Source organism: Colossoma macropomum, unplaced genomic scaffold (assembly GCF_904425465.1).
Source record: "Colossoma macropomum unplaced genomic scaffold, Colossoma_macropomum, whole genome shotgun sequence".
Lineage (NCBI taxonomy): Eukaryota > Metazoa > Chordata > Actinopteri > Characiformes > Serrasalmidae > Colossoma > Colossoma macropomum.
Window position 1 is genome coordinate 2,699,764 of NW_023495515.1, and position 20,237 is coordinate 2,720,000.

The following is a 20,237-nucleotide window of genomic DNA, read 5'->3' on the forward strand; positions in this document are numbered from 1 at the left end:
TTTTGAGAAATGAGTAAGGATTCACTCTTTCCACTTCTCTCTTGAAGAATTGGGCAAGATTTACAAGTTTCCAAAGGTATTCCAGGCTAAGTTACATTTGCCAGGCTATGAAGGACCAAAAGAGTTGACCAATTGGCTACAGCGCCGCCCTGAGGCAGACCAGTGCTGCATCTCTAGTAAGAATAGCAAAGACAGAAGCTCACTGACTGTCACTGAAGCATTCTCTGAGTTTGCATTTGAGCATCTTTTTTACCTTAACAAACAACATAATGTCATAAAAAAGTTTATTTTCAGGGACCCCGTAGACGTTTGATCTTGAGACATTCAAGGGGTCCCAGACCCCCCAGGATCCCTTGTATTTCACACCTTGGAAAAGTGTCGAAACATAGAAACCCTGTGGCCGGTCCACACAGTCCTGTGGATGACCTACTAAACATTTGGTAAGTAAGGTGACGCCACTATTTTTCTTTTTATTTATAGATAGTGTCACATTCTCTCTCCTGCTCACACACAGCCTTTTATCCTCCGTACCGCTCGCCCATCCAGCGCAGACGCAGCATCAGTAGTCTGCTTTCAATGTCGGCCTTGTCAAGCTTGCTTAACTCAGAAAATGAAAACTACCCCACCAAACATATGATGTCTTGGATAAATTCCTTAATAAGGATGTAAAAAGGTGCAAAAAAGAGAGACTCTGCTAATGCCAAGCTTGTAACAATAGAAGAACCCTTTTGGGTGCTACATAGAACCATTTTCAAAAATGTTCTAAATCAGTGTGGTGATCGGTTATTAATCTCAGTGTTAGTGAGCTCTGCTAAAGCCTGAGTAGACTGATAAATCAATGTGATCAGTTATTAATCTCAGTGTTACTGAGCTCTGCTAAAGCCTGAGTAGACTGATAAATCAATGTGATCAGTTATTAATCTCAGCGTTACTGAGCTCTGCTAAAGCCTGAGTAGACTGATAAATCAATGTGATCGGTTATTAATCTCAGTGTTACTGAGCTCTGCTAAAGCCTGAGTAGACTGATAAATCAATGTGATCGGTTATTAATCTCAGCGTTACTGAGCTCTGCTAAAGCCTGAGTAGACTGATAAATCAATGTGATGATCAGTTATTAATCTCAGCGTTACTGAGCTCTGCTAAAGCCTGAGTAGACTGATAAATCAATGTGATCAGTTATTAATCTCAGCGTTACTGAGCTCTGCTAAAGCCTGAGTAGACTGATAAATCAATGTGATGATCAGTTATTAATCTCAGTGTTACTGAGCTCTGCTAAAGCCTGAGTAGACTGATAAATCAATGTGATCGGTTATTAATCTCAGTGTTACTGAGCTCTGCTAAAGCCTGAGTAGACTGATAAATCAATGTGATGATCAGTTATTAATCTCAGTGTTACTGAGCTCTGCTAAAGCCTGAGTAGACTGATAAATCAATGTGATCGGTTATTAATCTCAGTGTTACTGAGCTCTGCTAAAGCCTGAGTAGACTGATAAATCAATGTGATCAGTTATTAATCTCAGTGTTACTGAGCTCTGCTAAAGCCTGAGTAGACTGATAATCAATGCGATGATCAGTTATTAATCTCAGTGTTACTGAGCTCTGCTAAAGCCTGAGTAGACTGATAAATCAATGTGATCAGTTATTAATCTCAGTGTTACTGAGCTCTACTAAAGCCTGAGTAGACTGATAAATCAATGTGATGATCAGTTATTAATCTCAGCGTTACTGAGCTCTGCTAAAGCCTGAGTAGACTGATAAATCAATGTGATCAGTTATTAATCTGTGTTACTGAGCTCTGCTAAAGCCTGAGTAGACTGATAAATCAATGTGATCAGTTATTAATCTCAGTGTTACTGAGCTCTGCTAAAGCCTGAGTAGACTGATAAATCAATGTGATCAGTTATTAATCTCAGTGTTACTGAGCTCTGCTAAAGCCTGAGTAGACTGATAAATCAATGTGATCAGTTATTAATCTCAGTGTTACTGAGCTCTGCTAAAGCCTGAGTAGACTGATAAATCAATGTGATCAGTTATTAATCTCAGTGTTACTGAGCTCTACTAAAGCCTGAGTAGACTGATAAATCAATGTGATGATCAGTTATTAATCTCAGCGTTACTGAGCTCTGCTAAAGCCTGAGTAGACTGATAAATCAATGTGATCAGTTATTAATCTGTGTTACTGAGCTCTGCTAAAGCCTGAGTAGACTGATAAATCAATGTGATCAGTTATTAATCTGTGTTACTGAGCTCTGCTAAAGCCTGAGTAGACTGATAAATCAATGTGATCAGTTATTAATCTCAGTGTTACTGAGCTCTGCTAAAGCCTGAGTAGACTGATAAATCAATGTGATCAGTTATTAATCTGTGTTACTGAGCTCTGCTAAAGCCTGAGTAGACTGATAAATCAATGTGATGATCAGTTATTAATCTCAGCGTTACTGAGCTCTGCTAAAGCCTGAGTAGACTGATAAATCAATGTGATCAGTTATTAATCTCAGTGTTACTGAGCTCTGCTAAAGCCTGAGTAGACTGATAAATCAATGCGATGATCAGTTATTAATCTCAGTAGTGGACATGTTCCCGAGTGATAAGATTAGTATCAGCGTTTTACTGTAATCCCTCTGTGGGGATTGGTAGCGGATCAATCAGAGCTAATGTAAGTCATGCTAACAATGAATGGAAACTTAATTACTCTGTAAATTAGATTTATTGCCAAACTCGCTCTAAGGTTATGTCCGTTTACAGTCAAGCAGAATCCTGGAAAGCCCCCACAAAGACAGTAATACGCAGTAATGTGTGTGTGTATGCAAAGCTTATGAAACTTAAAAGGTAGAAATGCTACCTTTCATCACTTTCAGGCCTTCAGGCCTGTTTATTTAAGCCGTATCTTTCTCTCCTGCAGCTCGGTGATAAGTGTAGAAGCAGTTTACTCAGTGTGCTGTTTGCTAAAGGGATGTGGTTGCAGATAAAAGTGAAAGTGAATTGATATGCCAGTTCATAACTCTCTGCATGGTTTATATAAGAGAGTGGTGTTGATTTCAGATCCGCAGCTACGCACATTTTAGCGTTTTCACTTCTCCAACACATCTTATCAGCTAATTAGCAAAGCCTTCATTAGCCGGACCAAATGTGTGTGTGTGTGTGAGACACATCATCCTTGGGAGAGTAAATGTTTCCAGTTTTTTCCTTTTTTTATGCTGAAGAGGAATGTTGTGAAGGCCCTTATTAGTGTGCACCATTTTTGGACGAATAGAATGATCTATAAATGAACTTAGCATTGAAACGTCAGTCAGACGCATTGTAGGCCATGTGACTTTGTGAAACAGCTCTTTGTGAATGTTACTCAACCTTCACATGGTTGTGTGGCAGCCGAGCTGTTAATTTCCAGAAATTCTGGAGTCAACTGATCCGAGTATGAGGGTTAATGAATGGCTAATCCGCTAACAGCATGGCAGAAAAAAACTGAAATTAATGATCACACTTAAAAAAGACTTCCTCAAGGGTTCTTTCGTAAAAGCATTGGTTCTAAACATAACCATTTCATGCATAAATGGTTCTTTGCATGGTGAAATGTGTATGTTCCTTTATATATCACCTATTTGAAAATGGTTCTGTATAGCGCCAAAAAGGGTTCTTCTGTTGTAACAGTGCCAACGCGAGTCAAATTCCCAGTAAGACCATCCACCACGAGACCTAACCAGTACAATTCCACAAAATAACCAAGAGGGCCCATGTGAACAGAAGCCAACTGATCACCTGGAAGACATCGTCTTGACTGCTCTAGCAAAGCTGAATGTTTCTGTGACGCTTTTGTTTTCACGGTTTTTGGAGTGAAAAAGTCCGTTGTGAACTGTGACTGTTACAGCTAGCCTTTCAGTTTGGGTCATAAATGTCAAAACTCAGTCAAAAGGAGGACAAAAACACCTCCACAGTAATGCTAATTCCTGCTGCACCCTTATGGGACTTTCCTAGCGCTAAGCTAATAGTGATTCACATGGATATTTTTTGGCCGTTCTAGATCAAATGTGGACATTTGAAGATTGTGAAAGACATTCCAGATATTATTACAAGCTTCAAATAGTACCTGGAACATCTTTCACAATATTCAAATATCCCTGTGAATCTCTATTAGCTGCTGCTGTTTCCCATTCCTAACAACTGTCTGAAACCTGGATAGTCCACCACTCTTGTTCAGTAAGTGACTCTCAGAATTCTCAGAAGGCCTAGATCAGGGGTCAACAACATGCAGCTCCTTTACTGTCCTGTTGCGGCTCCACAGCAGAATCAGATTAGTAACCCTTTAACCCTGAAGATCAGCGCAGACTGCTGGTCACCATAGCAACACAGACAACAGTCTCGCCTAGCTAGTGGCTAACGAAATGGCAAAGAGAGAGATTTAAGATGAACATCGATAATTTGGAGACGAATGGACTTATTTTGTTTGATCTAATGTGTTAGGCCTTCATTTCAGCTCCTGAAGTTCTAACCAATGGGAGAGCTCACTTGGCTGTATCTGTCTATATACCACAGGAGGGAAAAACCTCATTGGATCAGTTTTTGTTGTGCAGTTCAAGAATTTAACCCTTTGTTTCCAAACAAAATGTAAGTTTTACATAAGAGCATTACTACAACAGCATATAATTCAGAGACAACATACATGAATATAGTAAATACAAAGGAATTAAAGAGAAACATGTAATTTTTTATTTTTCAGAAATCATTTTCTGAAGGCTTAGAAGACCCTAGGAGACCCTGGTTCCCCAGTGGAAAAACGTCACAAAGTCCGTATATTATTCAGACACCAAACCTGATTGCCACTTTATTAATGGTGGTGATGTCATGGTGGTGACGCAGGAATAAACAGACGAGAAAGATTATATTTAAGCTCCTCGGGTCACATGTGCACCATTACAAGCCTGGTGATGTGCTCTGTGTGAGTGCGGGGGATCGATCACATGGACGCTGTCCTTCATGGTCTGGTGGAGATCGTGATCATTCAGCGAGACCCTCTCACGGGACGATTACTCCCACACACACAAACACACAGTGGTGATCCGTGACTATCAGAGTTAGGCCTTCAATTTAGGCCATAAATGTCAAACCTCGGTCAAAACATGAGGAAAAACTCCCCACAATGAAAATGCTAACTTCTGTTAGCGTCCCTACAGCAGTATAGTAGTTTGTTAGCGCTAAGCTAATTGCGATTCACATGAAGACTGAAGGGTCTTATTTGAATATTCTGTTCCACCTTAAACGGTGCTGCAGTCACATTTTGGTGCATTTAGGCAAATTAGGCATGGAAAATTCCAAAGATGCAGTTCCAGATTAAGCACAGACATTTGGAGCTTCTGAAAGACACTCAGTGTTTTACTTGAAGTTTGTGACAGACATGCTACACACATATTTTACCTGTAGCAGTTTCACAGTGAGCTTTGGTGTGGGTCATTCTCCATTTAGATTGGGAAGTCAGGTGGACACATTTTTAAAAAATCAATTTCAATTTATATAAAAATCAATATTTGGCATTATTTTGCCAAAATTTTAATTACCCAGCCATTAAAGCACATAACACCTGTGACACATAGAAATTATGTGCTGTGTGATAAACAAAATTATTAATAAATTAATGAAATATAGTGAGCGAGAGTGACTCGCCTTCTCATGCCTTCAGATGCTTCCTCTCTGATGAGCCTCGACCCAAACAAGCAGTTTAACAGAGCTGAAAATACTGTTCAAATGTAAAATAAGAGTCCTGAGTGACCAAAATCTCTGACAAATACATTTTTTAAATAAAATTTTGTTTTTAAAAGTAAAATATAAATTGTTTTATATTAAAAATGGTTTCTCAAATGTTGAAAATTGGTTTTGTGGTGAGCTGTTTTACAGATGCAGAGCGACTATGAAACAGGATAAAAAAAGAAAAACCAGAGAATCATAAGAGAAAAGTAATATTTAATCTTAGGTCACTGTGTAAATGTACAGACCGACTTTTGGAGCTGTGCCTCATATTTTAAGCATCTTTTTAAGCCCTGCAGCCTTTGTGACATGGTTTCCCCTCCAAACGGAGAATGACCCATATAGAGTTGCTGCTGCTGTTTTGCATTTCTAACATCCCACTGATTAGGCTGCTATTTGTACATACAGCCAATGATGTATCTAGAACTTCCAGAAGGCCTAGAGTTATGTTTTATCTAACAAAATTGGTCCCACCCATTAGAAATCAAAACATGATTGGCTGATTCCTCTGTCACTTTGTAATTATGCTGATAGTTAATCTAATGCATTAGACCTTCTCTTCAGCTCCTGAAGTCCTAACCAACAGGAGAGCTCGCTTAGATAAATCTACCACAGAGAAAAGCAATTCCTGATTGGCCAATTTTCCATGGGGCTTTTCAAGAATTTAACTGTTTTGTTTCCATCCAAAACTTGCAAATGAACTAAGAGCAGTGCTGTAATATTTGCAGAATATAAACAAAAGCATGATTGTATTAAATAAAAATTGACTTACATGCATTTTTAATTCCCAGAAGGCATTAGGCCTTCTTTGAAGGCCAGAAGACCCTGAGGGGTCTCCACTATATATACATATATACATACATATATATCTGGCATATCTGGTTATGTAGTAAAATTAATATTCAGAATTCATCGTATTTTAAAAGTGGAGATGAAATATCACAGAAGAGAACTTGACAAAAAACAAATTGCTGTAATTACTATATTAAGCATTTTATGCACTACTGGTTTACAGAATACTTGAAATATTAAATAAAATATTTAAAAATAGGAACCAGACCTGTTTTCTTCTAACTGTGTTTGTCTAAACAAGAAATATATGACACTTTTTAAAAAAACAAAAGAGTTTGACTGTTATTTATTTTAATGTTCTGTAAGAGTTTTTATTGGCAAAAACACCTTAACCCCAGATAGATGCTTTTAAACAATTTTCAATGGTGACTAAAACTTTTGCACAGTACAATATAAATGTACCACTCTACAGCGCCAACTGTGGTCCCACAGTAAAGATCAAAGAAATAAATAAAAATTAAAAATTCAGACTTGGTGTTGTTGGTGTGTTGTGATCTATTTAAACCCAAGGCATTAAGATAGTAATAAGGTATATCTATCTATCTATCTATATACATATATATATATATATATATATATAAGCTAAATATATACATTATAAGCTAAATAAATGTGATAATACTTTTTTAAAGATGTTTTTATTTATTTTTAAGTGAAGTTCGAAGATTTACGTTTATCATGACTATTTTTGTAATGAGTCATATTTTTGCAAAATAGGTGAAGTCTGTGGGCGGAATTTTATTTTAGCCACGCCCTTGTATTTTAGATCAGGAAGAGAGGCTGCATCCCTGTCCCTCATGGCCACATGGTGAGCAGTTAGATGCCACTGTTTTGAAGTCAATGTCTGAAATCAGTGTGGAACATTAAGAACTGTCACTACCGAAACACACATTTTCTGCAATTCAGTAATTTTTTTGTGTTTTAGTGAAAAATATTCAGATCTTATGTGTATAACTGTTCAAAGCTGTGTTTGCTGGTCATGTACTGGCGGACATTTTTGAGTTCTGCCTAAAATGAGCTAAAATTGTCATCACCGAAACACTCACTACTGAAACATCTGGTAAAGTTGTGGTAGTGTTATGATTGTTTTGGTAGTGCCAGAATAAAATGATCACTGATTTGTTTTAATAGAATAAACATAATTAAAGTACAGGGTCATTCAAGGCAAAACAATTTCCATCTGAAGTCCAAATCAGTTAAAAGTCCAAATGTGTACCCTAAAAAACTTGTACCCCAAAAATCAGCATGGAACTGTGCGAGCTGCATGACTAAATCATCACACACTTGCCTCACACTTGTTTGGTTATGAGGTTTATGACACATTATAATCTATTCATTTTTTACTTGACCATTTCCCAAATTTTCTTTATACTTTAGAATCTAACCTGCCATTTTTGTTACTGTGCCTTTAAGACTGATATGTAAATGAACTCTGGTCTGATTGGCTCTAAAAGCAGTCGCTCCTTTGGATGTGGATCCTTTAGAAGGCTGCAGTGATCCATCTGCATCCCGACAGTCAGGAACTTCATGATGTTTAACTGTTTTCCCACGTCTTCCACGCTGATAACTCCACTACAGACTGTCCGCAGTAACAACACCCCACATCACTTCAGTGTGAATGAGCAGACAACAGTAAACATGTTCATGATTGTGACATCACAACCATGATCAATTCAAAACAGGCTGTTTTACAGCTTAATTACAGTAACTACATGCTGCATCACACACCGCATCAATTTAAATGAATAGGCCGTAAATGTCATGTGTTCATGGCTGTGACATCACAACCATGATGTTTTCAAATGAGGCTGTTTAATGGCTTAGTTACAGTAACTACACTTTGTATCACTTCAGCAAGAAACGGTGGCTAAATGAAAATGTGTTCATGGTTGTGACATCACAACATCGATAACTTCAAATCAGGCTGTCTTACAGCTTAGTTACAGTAACTACACGCCTCATCACTTCAGTGCAAATGGGTGGTCAAACGTAAACGTGTTAATGATTGTGACATCACAACCAGGAAACATTCAAAACAGCCTTTTTTTTACAGTTTAGTTACAGTAAATACTCTCTGCACCACTTCAGTGTGAGTGGGTGGTCTAATGTAAATGTGTTCATGGTTGTGACATCACACCCGTGATCAATTCAAAACTTCAGAATTCATACATAGACTGCATGGCCTGGAGTGACTGGTACAGTTTAACAGTGTTCACATATTTTTATTTAAAAAGGGATGGAAATTTCCATGATATGGACCCTTTAAACGTCCCATTAACCCACACAGCTCTCGCTCCAGGCCTTCCGTCACACCCCATCAGTCTCGTCCACTCCTGATATTTATAAAGACCTGTTTGAAAAGCTGTGGTGACAGTTATTATCACTGCTGCAGCCATCATGAGAGAGGAAACAGCGGAGGGTTTCGATTACATCTGGCCACCAATCACACTTCCTCCCCTGAAGACTGAAACGGAGTGAAGACTGTAGAAGAGAACCGCTGCTTCCAGTTTACTGAAACAGCACTGTAATCAGACGTCGACACGCTGCACTGCAATCAGGCATAAAAATGCACTTTGTGTTGCCGTATGGCAACAACGACTTCTTGAAATGCTGACTTTTTTTCTGGCCTGACTTTAATGTAAATATTTTCCGTTTGGAAACTGAAGGTTTTCTGAGTAACATGGTACACTTTTATCTGATCACGTCTTCCTGCTGCGTTCTGAACTTTTTTCACACCTTTTTTACCCCACATCACATGGGGAAGCCTCTGAACTGCTCTTAAAATATATGTGTGTAGCTTAATATTCACGCACAACTTGAAAGAAAAAAAAAGAAATGAACACATTTTTAAACTCATCTGTGGGGGGTTAAAATTAGATTTTCATACATAAAACCAGTTTAGATGCTGTGGGCTTAATACAGAATGATAAAATGTATTTGTTGCCATATGGCAACAGCATGTGAGAATCTGCACTCATGTACTGTACAGTGCATACAGTGAGAGTAAATGACTAGTCATAAGACACACTGGAGACCACTGTTTTCATCTATGGTGGTCTATTGGTCCAATCCCATTGTAAGTTGTTGCATGCTGTTGCCATATGTCAACAAAAGGCGCAGTACCCCTCTGATTTTTTATTCATTTTTCTATGAACTGAAAGGCTGTTTCTATATTTCTAGTAATCACATAATTTCACTCAGAAGAATCTACGTATTTTATAACGTATGCAGTAAAATTTTAAAAACAACCTTTGATTTTTTCATTAAGGTACATGGGAAAGTCTTTGTGTCGGGCCTTCAGTTCTGTGTGCATTATTACGCGTCTTTTGGTCTGTAGTCTGTATTTGGTCAGTTCTCTCTGGCTGCCCTCTGTTGTTGTATTTGATGTGTGGAGACGACAGAATAGAGGAGAATCATCTCCATTCAAACAGCATTCAGAGCACAAGCTTTTCACACTGTGCCAAATATAGAACGTTCAGAGACGAGTGAGTGAACCTGGTTTAGCTGTAGTCGAGTTCCAGCAAACACTGACGACGTCAGAGAGAGAGGGAGAGAGAGAGAGGGAGAGGGAGAGAGAGAGAGGAGAGTGAGAGAGAGAGGAGAAGAGACAGAAAAAAGAGACAGACAGAGTAAAAGGCAGACAGAGAGATGTGAGAGAGGAAAGAAAGGCAGAAAGGGAGAGAGAGATAATGAAGGACAGGGACAGACAGTAAAAAAGAGATAGAAAAAAGAGAGGGAGAAAAAACAGAGAGAAAAGAGGTAGAAAGATTAGGAAAGAGAGAGTAAAATCCAGAGATAGAGAGAGAGGGAGAGAATACAGATGAGAGAAAAAATACAAGAGAAAAAGAGAGAAGAGAGAGAAACAGAAAGAGAGAGAGGAGAAGAGAGAGAAACAATGAAAGATTCAGTAAAAGAGAGATAGAAAAAAGAGGGAGTAAAAGGCAGAGAGAAAAGAGGTAGAAAGATGAAGAAAGGGAGAGAGTACAAGCTGCAGAGAGAGGAGAGAGAGGAGAACTAAAACAGATAGAAAATATAAAGGGCTGAGCGAGAAAGAGAAAAGAGCATAAACAGCAGAGAGAGGTAGGAAAAAGGAAGAAAGGGGGCGAGAGAGAGTAAGAGAGAGACAGATTGAGAGTGGAAGTAAGAGAGAGAAAGAAGCAGAGAGAGAAAAAGAGAGAGATAGAAATAAAGAGAGAGAGAAATAGAAATGTGAGAGAGATAGAGAGAAAGAGAGAGAGAGAGAGTTTGGTGAGAAAGAGAGAGACAGACAGAGAGAGACAGAGATAGAAATGAGAGAGAGAGAGATAGAAATGAGAGAGAGAGAGGGAGGGAGTTTGGAGGGAGAGAGAGAGAGAGATAGAAATGAGAGAGAGAGAGAGAGAGAGAGAGTTCTGATGTCTGTTGACTGTGTCCGGCTCTCTGGTCACTGCAGAGCCGTGTTAGTGGACGTCAGAGCTGTGAGAGTCAGACGCAGAGCGAACACCTGCTGTGTGTTTCATTAGACTTCACCACAGCAGTCCAGCTGCTCCCGCTCCTCTTCTGCCCCTCTGACCGGCTCCGGCCCACTCAGGGCCTTCAGAGCTGGTCAGTCCCACCAGGATCTCACGGCCTGTTTTTCTAAATTAACTAAAGAAATTTGTGACGATTTTGAGCCTTTATTTCTTCAACTTGTTTGAAAAGTTATCACACTTAAAAAAGATGGTTCTTCAAGGGTTCATATAGTACCATGAACACTCAAAGAACCCTTTGCATGAGTAAAGGTTCTTCAGATTGATCATAGATGAAAACGGTCCTATATAGCACCATAAAGTGTTCTGCTATTGTCATGATGTCAAGCTGTCACAGTAGAATGCTTTTCAAAAAGGTTCTATATAGAACCAGATACAACCTTCTCCATCAGTCTGAAGAACCTTTTCATGATGTAAAGAACACTTCAATCGTGCTAAGGGTTCTTTGGGCACTCATGATTCTATATAGAGCCATTTTCTTTACTAAAGAACCCTTGAAGAACCATCCTTTTTAAGTTCCTGATAAACAAGAGAGAAACAAATTGGACATTGAGGTCCAATCCCATTTCACCCCTCGCCCCTACCACTTAGCCCTAACCCCCTGTTCTGCGCATTCACGCCTAGTGGTGGGGTGCCCCGATTTTTTGAGGAAAAAAAGAAAAGCCGGCAAGACGGCCGAACAGGAGACCAAAGGAACCCACAAATGTGAGAATTTTCTCTGTTAAAAATTAAACCATTATATTATCTTAGTTTAATGTCGTTTCAGTGTATTATGGCCCTTTTCTTCATAACAAGGTTAAAAAAATCACTAATAGCATGCTAATGTCTCGTTAGCTAGCTAGCTAAACTACCCGTTCCACCTTAAATAGTCCAGCAGTTCTGATGCCTGAAGTGCCAGAATGTAACTGCTGCTCCATTTAAGGTGGAACGGGAAAATTTTAATAAGAATCTGGTGAATATCTGACTTCAGCTTCGTATCACTGAAGAATTAGGGTGGGTGATAATAAATAATTGCCCCCCTCTTTGAAGATCATATGATGCCCTAAATGTAACTAAAGCCCAGCAGTGAGGAGCTGAACTTTACCCTCCTCTGCTGTCACTGCAGACTGGCAGGGTCGCCTACAGAGCAGCACTGGTAGCTGTTAATGAAGTGATGCTCTTTTTATCTGAGGGTCCCATTTCAGAGGGAAGATTAACCACTACCCTGTAACTCAGTTTCAAGGGTCAAGGAGACACTCGAAAACAAGGGGTACGGGTAAAAATGAGAAATGGGACTGGACCTTTGTTTACCTCTGAGAAATGAGAACATAAACATACAGACTTTTTCACAGGTGCCTTAAAACGTAAGTTCTGCCCGTTTCGGAGGACGTCCCTCAGTTGAATTGAGTGTTTTAACTGTATTAACTGTCCCGGCTGTACAGGTTTGTTCGATACCAAGAGCTGCAGTTGTGTCCGTTTGATCTCAGCAGGCCATCTTGGTGGAGACGGGTGAAGTGCTTTCACCCCTCATTGCTCACTAGCAGCTCAACGCAGTCAGTGTCCTAGTAAATCTGATGTGTTACAGGGGAAAATATTTTATTTGACTATATTAATTTCAAATATTCGAGTCAATTTCCATTCTGCTGGTGAAATAGCCACTAGGGGGCCTGCTGAAAGGTTAAACATATATTTTAACATTAAGTGCGTTTACATGCACTTAATAATCCAATAACTGCAGAAAATCTGATTTTGTCAGAAATCAGATCAATGTGTTTACATGCACTTGAGTAATCAGATAATGGGGATAATCAGATAATGGGTCTACCTGAGTCTGACAGTAATCGGATTTCTGCTTTGCAAGCAGCCAATAAACTCACAGAAAACGTGACTTAAACGTAGATTAAAACTTGAATTTCGCACCACTTTACCTGAAAACATGAACTTACATCATCTAGAAGATGAAAAATAATTAACTCCTTCATTTCGCCAAGCATGTATTTGGTTTCAGTGCCGCTTCAAAAACGCTTTGCTGCATCTCGCTGCTCGATTATTTCCGGTACCGTCGTCTGTTTTCGCACATGTGCAAACTGAGAAATCCGAAAGAAATCAGAGTAAGAGTTCACATCCACTGAGAAATCTGATTACTGAGCTAAAGTCCAGCTCTATTTATCAGGTTTCTTAATCCGATTTCTAGACCTTACTCCGATCTAAGAAATCTGTTTACATGTGCTGTTTACATGACCATTTGAATAATCAGATAACTGCAGGAATCTGATTATGATCGGATTACTGAGTGCATGTAAACACACTCAGTGTTTTAAATTCTCAACAAAAAAAGTCAGTATTTTAATGGATGTGATGATGTAATGAAAGTGTGTGTGTATAAAATAAGATCCATGTTTGTAGTCAAATATTCAGGAAAGACATAAAATGGGAAAAATATTGCTCTTTTTTGGTAGATCCACCAGCACTGCATGACTAAACTAGACCTGTGATTTCAAGAAGTAATTTATCTGTATATTTGTTATTGTTAAAAATTGCGTATATATTTTTATTGTTAAAAAAAAAAAAAACCTGGGTTAAAGATTACACCCCCCCTCCCCAAGTACCGAAAACAGTGGTCAAATCTAAAAGCGCTCATGGTTGTGACATCACAACCATGGTAAATTCAAAACAGCCTGTTTCTGCAGCTTAGTTTTCATATACAGACTGTAACATTATGAAAGCTCCAATGTTTACGTGCCTTTATGCTTCTCTCTCTCTCTCTCTCTCTCTCTCTCTCTCTCTCTCTCTCTCTCCCCACAACAGTGATGAAACTGTCATTTGTGTGCTGTTCACGAGGCCGCTGCAGAGGGTTGCTATGACGACCCGCCGTGTGTAGCCAGGTTGTAAATTAGGACACCGGAGTAGCGACGTCGTCACAGAGCGAGAATGTGTGAGTGTTCACTACTACAGCAGTAGTATTGATTTCTTTGAGAGATTCCTTCAATATCCTTTCAGTAATGATCTAACATCAGCCTAATGTGCTTCTTATCTGAGTGCAGGACACCTCTGACGCAACTGACCGCTTGCAAAATCATGGCCTCTCAGCCAGTGTTGACAGTCTCCAAGTGTTAATTCCTCTGTGAAGCAAAGAAAAAACTCCAACAGAACTTCTCACAACAAACCTGCAGTGAGAACGACAGCGGCAGTAAATCTGTATGAAATATTATACTAAGAAAATTTTATTCCTGGAGTTGAAAACATTCTGGATTAATCAGGCACCCAGCTCAGGGTCAAAGCTATTAACATGCTGGCTTACCCTGACTCTAAGGCAGGGGTCGGCAACACGCAGCTCTTTTACTGCCCTGTTGTGGCTCCACAGCTGAATCAGATTAGTAGGTAAAAATAAAATAATCCTCCTTTACAGTAAAATAAAGCTCTGCTGATCGTTCAACACAGTTTAACAATAAATGGTCTTAAACTCTGGAGTTAATGTAGAACTGCTAATTCACCCTTTAACCCTGAGGATCAGCGCAGACTGCTGGTCTCCATAGCAACGCAGACGCCTAGCTTATAGCTAACGAAACGGCAAAGAGAGAGATTTAAGACGAACAAAGATCATTTAGAGATGAATGGACTTATTTCTGTTTATATTAACTCCAGCTGGTTTCCTGATACGTTTAATCTGCAACGAGAAACTGACAAACACTAAAAAGCCTCAAGGCTGAAGTCAGTTTTTTGTTCGAATTTTCCCGTTCCACCTTAAATGGTGCAACAGTTACATTTAGGTGGAACGGGAAAATTCGAACCAGAAGCTGTGAATGAGAAGCGACTTCAGCCTCGTAAAAAGTCGAACGTTGAGAGACATTTTACAAGAAACTGTTCTATTTCTGTGGAAAAGTTTCCTGCTGGAGATGTGAGAAAAGCAGCTGTAGCTGAACTGAAGCTTAAAGCAGAGCAAAGTGCGCCTGTGTTTTTGTTTATATCATATTTTTAGCCTGTACTAGGACATTAGGTAGCACATATTACGACATATTTTCAGCCAAGATGGTAAAACATTGCTTCAATAAAATGGACATAAAGTGTTGTGACTCCCAACTTTAATAGCTTGAAATGATTTTTATATGATGTCTAATGATAAAGTTTCTTACTTAGCTTGATAAATCAGTGCTCGAGTTTGTGATTAAAAACATTCTGTGTAAAGAAAAATATTAATGCACTCATACTTGTACAGTCATCTCTACTGTTTTATTAAAGTTTGCTAAAAGACTCTGCGTAAAATATGATGAGTCCTCCTCAGCATCTTAGTTTTAGTGGTAACTCGTAGCTCAATTGGTAATTTTTTTTTTAGCTCCTCATTAGATATGAAAATTTAATTTTGGATAGCTGATTATATTTTACTCATGCTATTATTTTAATAATCCATTTTATTAATTAAATTAGAAATGTAAGTTTTTATTTTATTTATTTCATCACCTTTAACTAACAGGTGGGTTCTGGTCAGTTTTGGACAGAATTTAGTTGTATTCAGGTTAATTCTGGACTCAAAAGTTGATGTGGTTCAGGTTGGTCTGGACAAAATTATGTCGGACTCAAACTTTAGCGTCGTGGTTCAGGTTGGGTTGGACTCGGACAGAAAGTTCTTGGCTGTAATTGAACTTAAATTAGCATGGAGACAAATTGGGCGTCGTTTCCAACTTTTTATTAGCCAAAACAGCAAAGTCCAGCACCAAAATTCAGCTTTTTAATCTGGAAACTGCCCCTACCTGGGAAAACTGCCTCATTATGTTACTACTCTAAACAAAGATCTCTACAGTTTCTCATCAGGCTGAATGGGATTTTCACCAACACTGATGCAGTTGTGGGTGGAAAATGGAGAGCTAATAGCTCGAATACGGAGCGCGAGATTCACTTGAGTTGAAAAAACAACAATATCCAGAGAGATTTCTCCATTTAAATAAACACACAAACACATCATATTGCCAAAAGTTCCGGACATGGATCCGAGTTTTTTACTTGACTTTAAATTGCACTACATTCATTCATTCACCGAATCCGCTCTAGTGTTTGGAGCAGAAAGCGCCGTGATGCTCCAGTGCATCACTACACACTTTAAAGGGGGCACAAACAATCAAGAGCGCTTCCTCCGCAAAGAGGGCTGTAACTCTGCAGTGGTGATCAGAAGTACAAAGTGGTGCAGACACTACATATACAGTCAGTGGCCACTTTATTAGAAACACCTACCTTGTGCTTCCACTCATCGTCCAATATGTGGGTACAATTACAGACTGGAGCTCATCTGTTGATGAACAGCTTGTCAGCCCCCCTTTATCTCATTCATCATTAGCCATTTTCTGACCGCTGTTGCCCACATATTATTGGTTTGGTGCATCATTATCATCACAGCAGTGACAGAGACGTGGTAGTGTTTATGGTGCTGGTACAAGTGTCTCATTCACAGTGATGTCACAGCTAGCTGGAGAGCAGACCACTGCCCAAAAATATCCAGCCAAGAGTAGCTCTGTGGTCAGACACTGACCACTGATGAAAGGCCAGAGGATGACAAATGCAAACTGTGCTTCAACAGATGAGCTACAGTCTATAATTGTATGTATATAGTGGACTTACTAGCTACAAGGAGGGGTTTCCAATAAAGTGGACACAGCCTGATACACTCCTACCAGTGTGATCAGAAACTGACCAGTGATGAATGGGGGGGTAGAGAGGGGGCTGATAAAGAGCTCCAGTCTGTAGTTGTTGGTAGGGATACCAATGAGTGTAGGTACAAGGTACCTAATAAAGTGGCAACTCAGTGTATGCATATATACACAGTACTGTGCAAAAGTCTTAGGCGCCCAAGCAAATTGTATGAAACCATTTATTAAGGTAATAAATGTGATTTTGCTTGAAAGAATTCCAAATAACATTAGAAGAAATGCAAACAAACATTAATGCAGTAAAGTAACACAAAATGTCTTGTTTTCAAAAAGATTCCCAGTCATTGTAAAGATCTCCTCACCACCAGCACATCTGACTTCATTTAATGAAGTACTGATTAGACAAATCAAATATATCTACAAATAATACCAAGCTTTCTCAAAGAACAGTATGGAAATGTTTGAGTGAACACAGTAAGTCAAATCACTTGTTATTTGTATTTATTCTAATGTTAGTGTTTTTATGAGCGAATAAATACTGAAATATAATCGTCTCAGGTGCCTAAAACCTCTGCAGAGTACTGTATGTACAGTCGTATGCAAAAACTGAAAGGCCTCTGGTCAAATTATGCTTCGGGAACAAATTTAAATACGGCATTTTCTGTAAATTTACAAATTTTAGTGTAGAATTTCCATCTATTATAAAACAAAAACATAAATATGGCCAAATATTGTTTATGTTACGTTTTTGATTTAGAAAATTATTCTTTGTCCAAACTTTTGCATACAACTGTATCTACAGGTTGGAGAGCCTTAGAGAGAGGGAATGTGGACGTATGTGAGGGGGGGGGTGACTTGTCATTTTGGTCATTTTGCGTGTGGACAGTTTTACTCTAGGACCCTTTACAGCGTGTCTTATTACTCGCGCTGCTCTGGCCCGTGTGTGAGTGCGCGAGTGTCAGTTGGGCCCGTCGTCGTCGCTGTGCTCAGCGCGCTCGTCCTTGCCCTCGCTCAGAGAGCTCTCGTCGATGTTCTCCAGCGAGTCCGCGTGCTGGATGGACAGTTCGGTCAGAGGGATGTTGGACAGTGGGTTCTGCTCAGGGTAAAGCCACGGCTTGTAACCGGGGTTATGCCTCTGCTTCCACTCGGCGTACTTCACACACGCCTTACAAATCCGCTTCATCGCCTAGTGGAGAGAGAGAGAGAGAGAGAGAGAGAGAGAGAGAGAGAGAGAGAGAGAGAGAGAGAGAGAGAATGAATTTGAGGTGCATTCCTGACATAAATATACAAAGACAGGAAAAAAGAATGAAAGAAAGAAAAAGAAAGAATGAAAAAAATGCTAAAGAGGAAAACAGAGAAAAAAAGGAGAGAAAGAAAAGAGGCAAAGAGGCCAAACACAGAATTAACGTAGGATTTGGAACATTTCTGTGTAAAAAAGGCACTTTTGGTCATGATTTCCATCTGTAGCATGGTGGCTTCAGACTGGACTGTTCAGAGTATTTATTACTTGAAACTTAAAGCTATGAAATGACCACAATAACCACCGTCAGAGCTGAAAGAAAACAAAAGAATACGATATTACTGCGTTTCATTATTACAGCTTTCCCACTCGTTTACATCTAACAGTACATGAAGACTGAAGCAAACACAAACCAACAGCCTCTAACGTTACAAACACACACTTAACCTTCTGTCATATAGTGTTACACACCGGAGCGCTCAAACTGAAACCCAGACAACTGCATGCGAATCAGCCACTGCACTGCACTCAGACTAACTTCAGCGACTAAACAGGCGACCAACGACAGATTACACAGAAATGTGGCTCATACTGACTACATACACACACAGGAGTTATTTTAGTGGTAGGCTTTGACGCATGTGGTGTAATGAAACACAAGGCCTGTGGGCCACATCAGGCCCACCACACGATCCCATCAGGCCCAAGTAAAGAGTATTTTAATTTTCTATTAATATTAGCCTGTTTTGTGTTGCGCTGCACTACAGTCCCCAGCATGCACTGCAACGTAGTGTGCTCGGACTCTCCTACCCCAATAACAGTCTATGGGCAGCGGTTACACCTCAGTTCTACACAATTCTGCACAATTCCACACCAGTCATATCACCAAATACATTTCAGCTGCAGTTCAACCAACAAACACACTTAACATCAGTTCAGCAGCTCAGAAACCGAGAAGTCTTAATGAACCTGCAGCAGAGAAACGACACCAGGAGTCTGGATCAATCAGATAGGTAGGATTAATAGACTGAGCTTGAGTAAGTCACACAAAGGACACGTGTTAACAAATACAAAAGTATCAGATGATGAAATTGAGCGTCCTTAAAGCCTTTTGAGGTTATTTACAACATTCGTTTGGAAATTAGACAAAAAAAATCTACAAAAAAAAACTAATTTCTTATTACTCCGTTTCTACAAAATGATGCACAACCTCTACGATCTATATATCTCAAACATCTCAATCGCAGTATAACTACAACACTTGCACTCTGTCCATTTCGCATCACTCGTCTATACTGACTGATTTATAGTGATGAGCGATTTAAAAGCTTTAGTGATACTGTAACTTAACAGAATTCCACTCATTTTGAATAGGGGTGTGTAATATGGCAAAAATATCACAATATTTGAAGATATCGTCACGATACACAATAAGTGACAATAGACACGGTACTTGTTTTTAAACAAACTGAGTATAATGATTTCTCTTCAACGTTTTACATTCTGTAGTACAGTAAATCCAACTGTACCTAATAAAGTGGCAACTCAATGTATGTATATATACACACAGTACTGTGCAAAAGTCTTAGGCCCCCAAGTAAATTGTTTCAAACCATTTATCAAAGTAATAAACATGATTTTGCTTGGGAAAAATAGCTAAACAACATTAGAACAAATGCAAACAAGTTTTCAAAAAATCGTATTTGATATCTTGTGAGCTGTTAGAAAACAGGTTTGGTTCCAGATTTCCAGCCATAGCATCACGTTTAACAAACACTATCACTCCGCTGAGACACTGTTGCTAAGCAACGACTCTGACAGCTGTAGGAGACGCTCGAGACATTTGAAAGTTTTTTACTTCTTACTTTGCCACAAACAGAAAACGGACACTTTTAAGATCACATTTGACCGACAGCCGATTTGGTCAGACTCTGAAGATGAGACGACACTAAATTCCCAAACTGTCGTCACCACTGAGCAGCTTTTCAGTCGGCAGCTGAGACAGAAGAACAGCTGAACAACCTGGAATCAGCCAGAAATGAACCCAACACCATTCGCCAAACTAAATGGGCTGTAAGATGCTTTACAGACTGGCTGAACAAAACAACATTAATACTGATCTGGCAGAAACTGACAAAACTGAGCTGAACTTGATATTGCGGCAGTTTTATGGCTCAGTCTGTACTTCAGAAGGTGAGGCTTACAGCAGACTGAGCAGTGAGTGAGCGGAGTTCGTTACTCTGACGTAGCCTTCAGCTCGTGCCTGCGACCAAATCACAGCTG

General features: G+C 39.4%; 1 protein-coding gene and 1 long non-coding RNA gene across 3 annotated transcripts in view; one reads left to right on the forward strand and one right to left on the reverse strand.

The window, feature by feature from the left end:
* The first annotated feature begins 335 nt into the window (after positions 1–335).
* Positions 336–6,732, forward strand: LOC118802284. The gene is made up of 3 exons (XR_005006644.1): positions 336–440; positions 4,531–4,602; positions 4,715–6,732. It is a non-coding gene; the product is annotated as an uncharacterized LOC118802284 (long non-coding RNA).
* A 9,302-nt stretch (positions 6,733–16,034) lies between these two features.
* stard10 (StAR-related lipid transfer (START) domain containing 10) overlaps positions 16,035–20,237 on the reverse strand; it is a 55,222-nt gene continuing 51,019 nt past the window's right edge. For both annotated transcript variants that reach the window (XM_036562746.1, XM_036562747.1), the window contains exon 6: positions 16,035–17,900. In XM_036562746.1, the coding sequence (XP_036418639.1) occupies positions 17,673–17,900 (228 nt within the window). In that variant the 3' untranslated portion in view covers positions 16,035–17,672. The remainder of the gene's footprint in view (positions 17,901–20,237) is intronic.